We start from the raw sequence: 13819 nt of genomic DNA on the forward strand, positions 1-13819 counted from the left end.
GCTTGATCTCTGGCGCCACCTACAGATCAAACTGCATTTTGCTTCACTGCGGCCCTGGGACACTCAGAAATCCTAGGTGCATTTGCAGTGAAATTACCACCGGCTGGAGGGCACTGGAGAACCTCCACAGTGTGATAGACCACAAAAATGGAGTGTCCCTCTGACACCACTCTACAGACGAGCTTGCCTTTTTATTATAAGACAACAGATAAAAGGAACCACACAGAAAACATATAAGGCGGGTACTCTTAGAAACCACCACCCAGGTTAAGTAGTAGAACTTCTCCGGCCACCCCAGACCCTCCACATACCCCGACATCCCCTTAAACCTGCTCTATGTGTGTATGGATCAGTGTAGTTTTTCCACGTGGTCTAACTCGTTTGTTTCATAATCCCATCGGGGGTGGGTCAGTTTTAGAACCGGAATCCATCGTGAGGGAACTATCCCTATTGGATAGAGCAGTGCTCAGTGGATCCCCCGATGTTGGAACCGAGTAAACTTGCTTAGGCGATGCTTGGAGGGAAGACAGATACGAGGGGTGCGGTTGGGGGATGTGTCTCCACAGGGCTGCCTTGGCGCCTGCCCTCACACCCCGGTGACTGCGGCCGCGGCCTCTGCAGGCCTCAGGGTGCAAGCAGGCATCCCCGGAGCGTGAGTCCAGCGTGGCTCGAGGGCTGGGCGGCTGCGTTGCGTCCGGAGATCCGGCTGGCTGACCACCCTTTCCGGGGCTCCTAGAGGCACTGGCTGGACTCCAGGGGCGCCTCGAGCTGCCCGACGGAGACCAGCGCGCCCAGCTGCCCGGGGGCGCCGCTCTCGGGCGGGAAGGTGACCAGGCCCGCGCTCCGGTGCTCGCCGGGGTCGCTGTGCTGCTTCCGGTGGCAGCGCAGAGAGTCGTCCCTGACGAAGGCGGCGCCGCACGTCTCGCAGCGGAAGGCCCTGTGCGTCACGATCTTGGCCACGGGCGGCGCCTCCCGCCCCGGCGGGGCGCGGTTCTCCGTCCGGGCCTCGTCTCGGTGCGCCTTGTCGACGTGCTTGGCCAGGCTGCTGGGCCGCTTGGTGTCGAAGCTGCAGAGGCCGCACTTGAAGGGCCGGTCGGGGCAGTGCACGCGGCTGTGGACGCGCAGGGCGGCCGCGCTCGAGCAGGAGTAGCTGCACTCGGGGCACTTCTCGGGGTGGTCGGCCCGGTGCAGCCGGCTGTGCTCCAGAAGGTCGGCCCGGTCCCGGCCCTGGAAGGCGCAGTGGAGGCACTTGAAGGTGTGCTTGATGCGCACGTGCGACTTCAGGTTCGCCTTCATGGTGCAGCGGACGTCGCAGAATTCGCACTTGAACGGCTTCTCCCCCGAGTGCACGATCATGTGCCTTTTCAAGTCCGAGCTGATTTTGAACTTGGCGCTACAGAGCCAGCACTGGAAGGGGGTGTCCCCTGGCAACGGGAAGGTGCGTTTCCATTAGAGCAGGCAGGCAACAGAGCCCCCCACCGCCCCCACATGCGCTCACAACAGTGCTGGCAGACAGCTGGGTCCTTAAAACTCCAGTAACTCCTCACCTCCTACCAGCACCACGGGAGAACACTGTGTATTAAAACTTGCTTAATCCGCATAGCAATCCCACCTGTGAGTGCTACTGCACTTTAACAGATGGGGTAACTGAGGCTCAGAGAGGTCACGTCATTTGACCGTGGCCAAGCAGCATCATGGCATCCAAGCCCACCCTCTTCACCACACTTCTGGTTCAGATCTAAACTCACTTGACAGCTCAGATTTGGACACAGAAGGAAGAGGTGTGGTTATGCGATACAAGACTGTTTCAAATCAAGGTTTATAAACATGCTCACTTTGGTGTTTGGACTTCCCCCATGGCTCACACACGGAAGAATCTGCCTGCAACGTGGGAGACCTGGGTTCGATCCCTGGGTTGGAAAGATCCCCTGGAGAAGGGAATGGCAACCCACTCCAGTATTCTTGCCTTGAGAATTCCATGGACAGTCCATGGGGTGGCAAAGAGTCGGACACGACTGAGCAGCTAACACTTTTACTTTTCACTTTAAGTTGTGTTATCACATCAGTTAACTGGCTTGTATTAAAGGTTTGCAGTTTCACACCAACAGACTGAATTTCATGAAATTAACCCATGAATATGGCAGCAGGAGCAGAAGACAAATCATGAAATGCCATAGCCTCCTCTATACCCCCTGGAGGGATGGCTAAGGGTTTAGTTCTTTGGAGGCTGTTACTTTAAACATCACTGTCAGTTGATTATAGGCAGAGAAGAGATTGTTACACATCTTACACAACCATCCTTTCCCCAGACTTCTCCTACGTTCTGTTGGTTGTGATTCTGACTCATCTAGCATCACTCTCTAAAGCGAGTATTAGCTTCAGTGTTTAGTCCATCAGCTTGAGAGGTTTAAGGATGCCTTTCTCTTGGCCACTACCTCTCCTAGATTCAGAAATGGCTTTATTTCACTTGATTTTCTCACCTCTTTTCTTCCTGACCTTGCCAGAAACCAGACTTCTATCTTCTGATTGTCGGTTCTCCAGCTTTTTTCCTGCTCTCTGAAAAGTTGGTTACAGCCAGCAACCCCAGTTTCAATTCATACTGCTTTGTTCTACTGTTTCTAACAGAACTCTTCTTAGATGCAACATTCCTGCCAGTGGGTGGATGCCAATGAGAACTAAAAAATTCTGGTAAGTTACGCAAGCACTCTGTCGTCTCCAGGATTTGTTATTTGTTAGCCTTGGCACATTTCATGCCACTTATTTCCTGCAGATGACTCATAATCTGCAGATGACACTTCAAAGTTAGGAGAGGAGATCAGTTTAAGGACTAGACATTCAGTGTGTTTTACCTGTTACTCAGCAGTTTGGGCCATCATGCCAAGAGGCTTCAGCTGCTCCTCTGGCCTCTGGCCTCTGCAGCCTACACCAGTTCCAAGTCCAGAACACCCAAGGCCGTCAGACGCTGGCTGCAAAGATTAGCACCCAGCTCTCTGGCTGCCTCCCACTTGTCTGCTGGGATACAGGTTTCTTGACTCAATTTTGGATGTCAGTATATGCCGGTCTGCTTGCCATTTGCCAGGCATTCACTGGAAATTTTAATTTTCTGACTCTTCTTATGAGCTTCTCCAATCCCCCTTTTTCTGCACTGTGATGGGTTGGTTGGTTCTATCTCATTATTTCAACAGTGTCTCACACAGAGAGGGAAAAGCTTTTCTGCAAAGCCTAATTTCTAGATGCTTGTGATTACATTCAGGTAATTTTGCTACATGTTTCTTTTTTTAATTAGAGTATAATTGCTTTACAATGTCACGTACAACAGAATGCATCAGCTGTATGTACACATATATCACCCCCCTCCAGCCTCCATCCCACCCTGCTCTTCCCGCCGCCCCAGGCCAGCACGGAGCACCAGCTTCCCGCTGGCCAGCCGTTTTACACGTGGCCACATGTTTCTGAATTAAGCCGCACAATCAGAGTTGACGTTGAATGACAGAAACACCTAGTTTATTCATCAGACTTTTATTGAGATGCACCCTTTGCTTCCTTCATGTTGAATTGGATAATCGCCCCCAGCTGTATTCTGCACAGGCAAGTTAGGAAACTCAGCTGTCAGACGTCCAGTGTTTTACTAGAAGCTGCCGTCCCGGTGGGAGAAACCACAGGCTTCACCGTCAACAGAGAAGCCCCAGATCCCTTTACTCACGCCCCGGAGTCATTTAAGCTGCCTGTGCTTCAGCTAAGCTCACCGAGGGGCCAGAGATGCATTGAGGCGGGGACTTACCGGTGTGGGAGCGCAGGTGCACGGTGAGCTGGCTGGAGTTGCGGCTGGCGTAGGGGCAGAGCTGGCACTTGTAGGGCCGCTCGTCCGAGTGGATGCGCAGGTGCTTCTTGAGGCTGCTGCTGTCCACGGCCGCGTAGTCGCAGAGGTGGCACTTGTGGGGCTTCACGCTGGTGTGGCAGCGCATGTGCATGGTCAGGTTGTCCTTGCGGCTGAAGCACTTGGCACAGAACTCACACTTGTGCGGCTTGTCTCCTGCAAACACACCCGAGTCGCGGCTTCAGGGCTTTTGTCCGTCAGGACGCCGGCAGAGAGGGCCGACCAAGGCGGCGGCCCGCGCCCCGCCGGCAGAGAGGGCCGACCAAGGCGGCGGCCCGGGCCCCGCCGGCAGAGAGGGCCGACCAAGGCGGCGGCCCGGGCCCCGGCTCTGCCTTTTCCTTCTGACCAAATGCCCGGAGACGGGAAGACACCAAGGTCTAGACGAGAACCGTGGGACGCAAGAAGGGGTGCTGTTTCATTCACGGCTCAGAGCTTGTGAAGCCTCCCGAGGAGCAGAGATAAAATCAGGCTGAAAGGAGGTCATAGGCCAAATCTTGTTTGGGAAAATGAGAGCGCTCCTAGAAGCAGTCGAGATCGGAGGCGGCAGGTGGCGGATATTGGAACGGCTCTCCGGCTCACTAGCTGATGAGCCGCCTGGAGAGCGGTCAGGGTGACTCTTCCCTGACTTGGGCTAAACCACAAGCAGCAGAGGCACCCACCCTCCGGGCTGTCAGGGAGGGAGGCTGCTTAGGCTGGAGAAGCACCGCCAAGGCTCCAAGCATGTGGAGGTTCCCGGAGAGCAGAGAACCCCATGCCCAGAACATCGCACCAAACTGCGTTCCTCCTCCTCCCACAACTACTCCAGATGGATCACCTCCAAGCAAAAACCTCCCCCGGAACCCACTGATCAGGGAAACCCAGAATGGGAAGGCATGCCCAACTAAAGAAACTGGACTTAAAGAAGATAACTATTTGACACCAAAACCAAACATGGGTCTTTAAAAGATTGTTTTGGGTTGTGCGTGGCTCAGGGGATCGTTGTTCCTTGACAAGGGATCGAACTCAGGCCCCCGGCAGCGGCAGTGCTGGGTTCTGGCCATTGAACTGCCGGGGGATTCCTCAGACATGGGTCTTAAGATGGCTCAATTAGAGGCAGAGTGGGACAGTGTCCAAAGCCGAAGAATGACGACATCCTAAAGCTTTCAGGATAGGGAGGGAGGTGGGAGGGGGGTTCAGGATGGGGAACACATGTAAATCCATGGCTGATTCATGTCAATGTATGGCAAAAACCACTACAATATTGTAAAGTAATTAGCCTCCAACTAATAAAAATAAATGGGGGAAAAAAAAAAAAGCTTTCAGGAAAAAAAAGGCCCAGATGAGCACACAACTCCTCAGACAACACCGGATGATAAAAAGATGGGAAGAGTACCTGCAGAATTCCACAGAAATTACTGAAATAAAACCCTGTACTTGAACTCGCTTCCCCGGTGGCACAGCTGGTAAAGAATCCGCCTGCAAGGCGGGAGACCTGGGTTTGATCCCTGGGTTGGGGAGATCCCCTGGAGGAGGGCATGGCAACCCACTGCAGTATTCTTGCCTGGAGAGCCCCATGGAGAGAGGAGCCTGGTGGGCTACAGTCCATGGGGTCGCAGAGTCAGACACGACTGAGCGACTAAGCACTCAACTCGAGTGGGAAGAGAAAATAAAGAAAAGAGAAAATAAAGCCAGTTGACAGATCACACCAGGCATCACACTTGACCCGTGTACATCACAACAACAACAAAAAGGTAAGTGGACAAGATGTGGGATACAAGTAATGAAATGGGAAGGACTGCTTTCAAACCGGAAAAGAGAAGGATAAAAAACAAGGGGCACAACAGAACAGAAAATAAGGTAAAAGTCAAACATTTAGTACAAATGGATTAAAGTTCCTGTTAAAAATGTTAGTTTTTTTTTTTTTACAAGTCAGTTTAATTCTCTTGAAAAGGGAAAGTGTCAGTCATTCATACATGTCCAACTCTGTGACCCCATGGACTATAGCCCACCAGGCTCCTCTGTCCATGGAATTCTCCAGGCAAAGATACTGGAGTGGCTAGCAATTCCCTTCTCCAGGGAATCTCCCCCACCCAGGGAAAGAACTTGTGTTTCCTGCTTTGCAGGTGAATTCTCTATCATCTGAGCCACCATCAATTTAGATGACTCAATAAAACAGTGATGGTCCAGGAAGATACAAAACTACAGTCTGAATTAAGAAAGAAAACAGAGCAATGACAAATTTAGAAAAACCTCTATGTTAGAGATGTGCCCCAAGGTAAACCGTTTTGTGTTCAAATATTTGGTGTCCTTCTCAGGAGAATTAGGCTGCTTGATCCCATCACTGTAGGCTCTGCACAATGGAGAGGGGCAAACGGTCTTAAGAGCCGGTATCTTGGGAATCCCCAGGTGGTCAAAGGGTCAGGACTCTGCGCTTCCACTAGGGGGCATAGGTTCAACCACTGGTCTGGGAACTAAGATCCTGCAAACGGGGTGTGGTACTGCCCCAAACAGAAACAAAAAGATCCCCCCAAAATGAAAGAAAAAAACAAAAAGACCCCCCCAAAAAAACAAAAATGACCCCAAACTAAAAACAAAACGAGCCAGTGTCTGGTTGGCTACACTTGCTTCTCTTGTCCAGGATGACTTGTAACATTCCAGATCAGGGGTTGTTTTTTTGAACTCCGTTTCAGGTGTACAACATAGAAATTCAGTTTTTTAAAGTTATATTACACTTACAGTTATTATAAAATATTGGATTTATTTCCTGGGAAGAGCAAGGATTCTTAATTTGGGCCCCGTGGGTAAAATTTAGGGAGTTTTAAGACCTTGTGTGAGACGGGATTAAGTTTTATCTCCTTTACCTCTAACTGGAATTTACCATTCCCATACATTCCGAGGATTCATTCCTCTTACTAGAGCTGCAGGTTTTACCTTTGACCACTATCTCCCCATTTCTCAAACCGAACTCATAGAAACAAGGAGGAAAATGCAGTTTCGGGGTCAGTGGGTCTGGGAGGGTCTGAGATCCTGTATTTCTAACGAGCTCCCAGGTGGTGGTGACCTTTTCGGTCTGTACCACTCTTTAGGACTTCCCTGCTGGCTCAGATGGCAAAGCGCCCGCCTACCACGCGGGAGACCTGGGTTTGATCCCTGGGTTGGGAAGATCCCCTGGAGAAGGAAATGGCAACCCACTCCAGTATCCTTGCCTGGAAAACCCCACGGACGGAGGAGCCTGGTGGGCTACAGTCCATGGGGTCGCAGAGTCAGACACGACTGAGTGACTTCACTTTCCCTCTTCAGGAAAGCAAGAGTAGTATATTAAAATACTACACAATGAACACTTTGATAGCAGCTGTATTTAAATATAGTTTAATGTGATTTTATTATGCTATTAAATTATGTTTAATATTATATATATATTATTATGTTATTAAAATGTTTTTCTAGGAGGGCTCTGTAAGCTTCACAAAATTGCCAGGAGTCCACAGCAGGAAAAAAGGGTTAAGAGCACCTTTAGGTGGCATGTTTCAGACGGGCCGCCCCACCAGCTGGGTCCTGGAGGGGAGACCACAGGCATGGAGCTGGCAGTGACTCTGAGGGCATGGGGCTGAGCGAAGCTGGCCTCCGCGGCCACGGAGACAGGCACCGTCATCACAGCCTAGTCCATGCACTCTCCAGCCTCTGGGAAAAGAAAGTTGCAAGTGGAGTACTGTGGTCACGTTCTACCCAATTTACCAGCAAAAGCATTTGCATGTTCAATTGTTTAACAGCAGAGGCAAAGAAAAAAATGTCTCAACTCACTTCAGGATAGATTAACCCTGATATCAATACCAAGGGAAGAAATACAGAGTGGGATAAAACAAACATTGGAAGACAATGTCCTTTATGAGGTTAAATGCCAGACAATTATCTTAAGTGCAAAACATTTGAAATTCAACCATCACTAGTTCTTTTATAATTTAGTCGCTAAATTGTGTCCAACTTTTTGCGATTCCAAGGACTGCAACCCACCAGGTTCCTCTGCAAATGGGATTTCCCAGGCAAGGATACTGGGGCGAGTTGCCATTTCCTTCTCCAGGGAATCTTCCTGACCCAAGGATCAAACCCACGTCTTTCATTGGCAGGTGGATTCTTTACCACGGAACCAACAGGGAAGCCCGTCAACTGTCATTCTTGATGGAAAAACCCAAAGCCAAACAGAACACATCCCAAGACCCAAACCCACTTCTGCAGACTTGAAATAAAATCAAACAAACAGAAACTTCTCAAACATGACAATGATTTCCACAAGGATCCTAAGGACTTGAACCACAAATGATGGTTAAAAAAAAAAAAAAAATCCAAGTAACTCCCTGGCAGTCCAGTGGTTAAGGCTGGGGGCTTTCACTGCTGAGGGTCTGGGGTCAATCCCTGGTTGGAGGGCCAAGATCCTGAAAGCTGCTCTTGCAGAGCGACCAAAGGAAAAAAAACTCAAGATATTCCATCAGAGTCAGGAGTAAGATACGGATAGGTTTACCTTCACCACTACTCTTCAGCTCTGACCCAGGGCACCAAGGCACTCGAGATGGAATAGAGACAGAAACATGATTTGCATATGATAATCTACCAGGACAATTCAAAGCATAAACTTGACCTACTAGAGTACAGAAGGCAGCCAGGGCCTGGAGAGAACATGCAAAACTTCTCTGAAGCTAGTTCTGCCGCTGTCAGCCCTCTAGGTTCCCACACACCCCGTTGCTACCCCATCCTTCATCCCGGTCTTCTCCCTGAAGAGAACCACATCCTGCCTTGGGCGGTGGGGAGGCCCGGTGCGGCGAGGCTTGTTAAGTGCCGTGTTCCGCGATTTGCAGTCTTAACTGAGTACTTTTCAGCTAGCCCACTCTCGGGAAAACACAGTTCTCGTGTTTCTTTTGGACTTTATGCTTGTGGGCTTTTCACCTGAATACGGGCACTTCTGTTTGAGTGACTGCTTGTTCAGCTCTTTTTCAGTTGGAGCCATCACTGATTTGCAGGCATCCTTGTGTGTTCTGAAGATGACCTCTGCCTCACGTTGCAAATTTCTTCACTTCTTAATGATGTCTCAGTGGAAGTTTTAACTTTAATCATATTTAATCTGTCTTCTTGGTGGACTTTGCTAGTTGTGTTTACCCGTCTATTTTCACCATAAATTTGTCCTCCTATATTTCCCAGTAAGTTATAGACTTTAACTTATTCAGGACAGTTGGAATTTGAATGATAAATCTCCCTATTAAAGATGTCGATTACACTACAAGAAGTGTTCTGTAAACCAAAATCCTTGGCTGTCTTGACAACAAGTGCGTGAGGGGTGACTGGGCAGGGTGCCTTCCCTACGATGTACCCTGTTGACTTGAAAGAACTAAAAAAACCACACTTATTTCAGATTTGGTATTTGGCAGATGTTTCCTGAAATATGAAGTGAGTGAGCCAGTCATGTCAAGGAAAGTTACTGACAATACTGGGATGATAACTTTTGGATTCTAGAAAGTTTGGATTGCAAAACATATATCCCTCACTACCCCAGGCCTGCAGCATCCTAGCTTTAGGTATTTCTACTGAGATTCATAATTAAACATGATTTTTCTCCTATGGTACAGTGAAACGGATCAACATTTGGAAGAATTACAGAAGTTGGCCACATTTGGCGTATGACTGTCAAACCAAGTATGGTTTGAGAGCCAATCAAGCATGAGTAAGGGCTATTCAAAGTTGAAAACAGACAAATGGAATTTAACAAGTTTGAAAAATTTATGGATATGACTGCCAATTCTATACAGCAACTAATATTTAACAAACCACCATTTGGTGTATTTTGGTATAGTATTAACTGAAAAGACTATTGAAATACTCCCCCATTTCCAATTACATTACATGAGCAGCCAGATTTTCCTCTTACATTCCAACCAAAGGAACACACAGCAATAGATTTGGATACTGGGATACAGGGATGAGAGCTCAGCTAAACCATGAAATAAGACACGTTTGCAAGTGTATATGCACCGTTACTTGCTTTGTTTTGGAAAACAGTTACTTTTCATAGAGGCGTTTATATATAACGGGCTTACTGTTACTCTTAAATGAATACATTTAAAGTTTTGGTTTTAACTTCTAATGCAGTGACTGTCAATTAAAACACACTTCGGGGGATCTTCAGGTTTGAAGAGTAAAGGATCTCAAAACGGTGCTTGGGAAATCAGTGTTCTACCCGTTTGCCAAAGGTCCAGCTTCAGCCTCAAGCGGTCACCTGCACACACACTGCCGTCCCCACCTCCCTCTTACGGCTGCGTCCGAGAGGCCATGTGGCCTACACTTGAGCTCTTTTTCTTGGTAATAGAACTCTCTCTTTGTAACTGGGCACTTACCACACAGATTCAAGACTTCAAGCTCCCGGACTTCATTTCCACAGCCAAGAATCGCCACGCGACTAAGTTCTGGCCATCGACTGGGCAGATCTGGGCATTGACTGAAATGACGTGTGTAACTTCTAGGATGCTGCCTTTAAGGTGGGAGTAGAGCGTCCTAGTGACTCAGACAGTAAAGAGTCTGCCTGCGATTCAGGAGACCCAGGTTTGATCCCTGGGTTGGGAAGATCCCCTGGAGAAGGCAGCCCATTCCAGTATTCTTGCCTGGAGAATCCCATGGACAGAGGAGCCTGGTGGGCCACAGTCCATGGGGTCGCAAAGAATGAGGACACGACTGATCAACTAATACAAGCCATTTGAGACCACACCAATCTCTGGGATATCCAAGCAACAAAATAGGACCCCGAGTCCCTGAAACCACGGGGCTGGCCACCACACTCGCCAACAGGTCAGAAATATGGTGGCTTTATGCAACCGTGGGGAAAGATGCTATGAGCGCCCCAGGGCCCACTCCTGCTTTCCAGAGGTAGCATGGGCCTGCCCAGCATCTCCACCCCTGGCTCAGGGACCCCACCAAGGACATGGCCTCACCTTGTACTTCCGTATCCCCCTCATGCTCTGTATTACTCCAGTGAAACATTACTCTAGCTCACACCTGTCTTTTGAGGTCCTCCTGGTACCGTGGCCATAGGGCCTGACGACCCTTTGCAGGGCCCGTCCTGGTCACTGCAGGTTTTGGGCAGCACCTTCAGCCTCCACCCACCAGAGAGGCACATGCCCCAGCGGAGGAGCACTGCCTGATTATCCTCAGGACCGAGTCACCCACTTTGAAGTTGCCTAACCCGGCCCCCCTTGATGAGGAGTCTCTCTTTGTTCAAATGGCTCCCACGGTCTGCGGGCGCACCGCCATCATCCTGGCAGCCCTATCTCCCGAGGCTTCACAAGGAGGCCGTTTACGATCCACCCTTCCCAGGCAAAGCCGGCCCTTTGCTCTCTAGCTTCCACAGCCCACTGTCCATTTCCAAGAGAGACTAGGGGTCCAGAAAGCTGTCCTCTTGACGATGGAGCCTCAGGGTTTCAGCTGGGCATGTGGCTGCCCTTCTTGAAGGCATTTTCCAGCCCTGCTTCGTGCCTGGCGCGATCATGACCGAGTCCTGCTCATTATCCGGCTAGTCACCGGGGAGGCCACTTCAGGGGCCTGGCCTGGGGGAGGCTCCGAGCCTTCCTCCCGCTTCAGTTTTCCACCAGCTAAGGGACCGAGGTCCAGAGCAGCTGCCTCGGACCAGGAGGCGAAGCTGGTTGTTAGGATGCCAGCTACATCCCACCAGCTGGGGACTACCTGGCTTCTTAAATTGTACTTGAGAGAGAGAAACCTCATTGTGTTTAAGTCGTTTAGTCTGTGAGGGTGAAGAGATCAGTCTCTCAACTCCTACAGGCTAGTGCAGGGTCAACACTGGACACCAGCGGGGGGGAAAGTTTCTCTAACAAACTGGACAGTGTGTGTCCGGCTCTGCGTACCATGCGGTCTTCAGCAGCGGTTCAGTAACCTCACTGCAGGGCCAGGAAACAGTGATTTTTCATGCAGCTGCTAATACATGATGGGCTTCCTCTTATACTATCTGTAGCAGCAGCCACAGGTAACAGATGGGCCGGGCCTGACACCAGGCCGCACGCAGTGTGCAAAGCCTGCTTCTAGGTCAGTCCTTCGCTCCAGCACATCTGGTTTCTCTGCGTTCCCAACAGCGTGGTTGCTCAGAAGGCCCCTTCCGTCCAGAAGCAGCCTCACTGCTCTTACCCACGGCCCCGCCGGCCACAGGGCCTCTGCGCTGACCCTTCCCTCTGCCCGCCTCTCCAACCACATCCCACCCCCGTTCTGCTCCATCCACGCCTCTGCACAGCAATCCCCTCCGCCTGGAGTCCTTCCTTCTCCTCGCCCGATTCCTCAGGCATCTTTCCTGCCCGAAGAGCCTCTTCTTCCAAAAAGCCTGCCATCACCAGCTTAGGACAGTCTCCCCCCGTCAGTTACCATCACTGCCTTTGTGACTTTTCAGGCCCCAGCGCCTCCCACGGGATCGCGTCCTGAGGCAGGGACCTTCTGTGCCAGGCTCACCAGCATACATTCCTGTTCTCGGGGTTTTTTCCAACACGCAAGTTTGGGACAAACAAACGGGTACCTACCCGTGTGGATTCTTAGGTGGCGGTCCAGATCTTTCATGCCATGGACAGTTTTGAAGTGGCAACCTAGAAAAGAAAAACAGGTTCCCTTAACAGAACCTCACAGAGGAAGTCAGGAAGAATCTGAAATCCGGCGAGGCGCGTGTGACGGAGCCGGGTGCAGACAGGGGCTCAGCACGTTGAGTCTACCCTCTACCTGGATAGCAGCAGTTGAAGGTCCTCTCCCCAAGGGTCGCTGTTGGTTCCTTTGACTCGGGGGGAAGAGCCGAAACAGGGGCTTTCTGGACATCACTGCTGTCAGCGGAGGGACAAGGTGGTGTGGGAGCATCATTATCTAGTTCCGAAGCTGAAATTGAGACAATGGAAAGTATTACTTGATTTCTCAAATACAAGCACCATGATCGGGAAGATCCCCTGGAGGAGGAAATGCCAACCCACTCCAACACTCTTGCCGGGGAAATCCCATGGACAGAGGAGCCTGGCGGGCTTCAGTCCACGGGGTCGCAGAGTCTTCGGAGCACACAAGTCTTATAACAGAGCAGGTCTGGGCTTATTCCACCTATCCTCACTCCTGCCAGAAAAACCCCAGACATTACGGATTAGAAGCCATGCACACTCTGGTCTTGACCATCCTCTTCACCAATTTCTAGGAAGCAGAGGGGACCAAGGAACATGGAATGTGACAGGGACATGCCTGTCAAGATCTAGACTTTGCAACCGCACCTTTCAAACGACATGGGGAAGACCTGGTTTGTAAAATAACTTCTGATCCATCAGACCAGCATTTTTAATAAAATAAAGTATGAGAAAAGTGGAATAAGACAGTAAAGGCCCAAACGTTTCAGATATGACATAAAGCTGGATGTTTGTTGAGTTACTTTTAAATGCTCTGTTTCTGAACTTATTTTGACTCAACTCAGCGACAAGTCACAGACCACACTTCAAGTGTCACTGCTCTCCAGGTTAAAATGCCACCGTTTCAACCTGAAACATGAAGGAAAAAAAAACTAGAGACTAAAAGGCTTGAGATGGTCTGCAGTATCAGGACTTTCTGGGATCCTGATTAAACATACTGTAAAATCCATTTAAGACCCTGGGATGCACCAACACTAAATGAACATTTAAGGGAAGTTTTTAAGCTGTGAAGATGAAATTAAAGTTTTAAAGAGTATTCTAGTAGTGTGCATGCATTCATGCTAGTCACGTCCAACTCTTCACAACCCCAGGGACTGTAGCCCACCAGGCTCCTCTGTCCATGGGATTCTCTGGGCAAGGATACTAGAGTGGGGTTGCCACGCTCTCTTCCAGGGGATCTTCCAACCCAGGGATTGGACCGGACTCTCCTGCATGGACAGGCAGGTTCTTTACCACTGAGACACATGGGAAGCTGTGTTCTAGCAGTTTGGGG

General features: G+C 50.1%; 1 protein-coding gene across 2 annotated transcripts in view; it reads right to left on the minus strand.

Moving 5' to 3' along the window:
- Positions 1-172: 172 nt before the first annotated feature.
- The window catches only part of ZFP64 (ZFP64 zinc finger protein), a 72134-nt gene continuing 58487 nt past the window's right edge, over positions 173-13819 (minus strand). For both annotated transcript variants that reach the window (XM_043478951.1, XM_043478952.1), the window contains 4 exons: positions 12608-12757; positions 12415-12477; positions 3782-4033; positions 173-1424 (listed from right to left, as the gene is read on the minus strand). In XM_043478951.1, coding sequence (XP_043334886.1) covers positions 733-1424; positions 3782-4033; positions 12415-12477; positions 12608-12757 — 1157 coding nt within the window. In that variant the 3' untranslated portion in view covers positions 173-732. The remainder of the gene's footprint in view (positions 1425-3781; positions 4034-12414; positions 12478-12607; positions 12758-13819) is intronic.

This window comes from Cervus canadensis, chromosome 10, assembly GCF_019320065.1.
Source record: "Cervus canadensis isolate Bull #8, Minnesota chromosome 10, ASM1932006v1, whole genome shotgun sequence".
Classification (NCBI taxonomy): domain Eukaryota; kingdom Metazoa; phylum Chordata; class Mammalia; order Artiodactyla; family Cervidae; genus Cervus; species Cervus canadensis.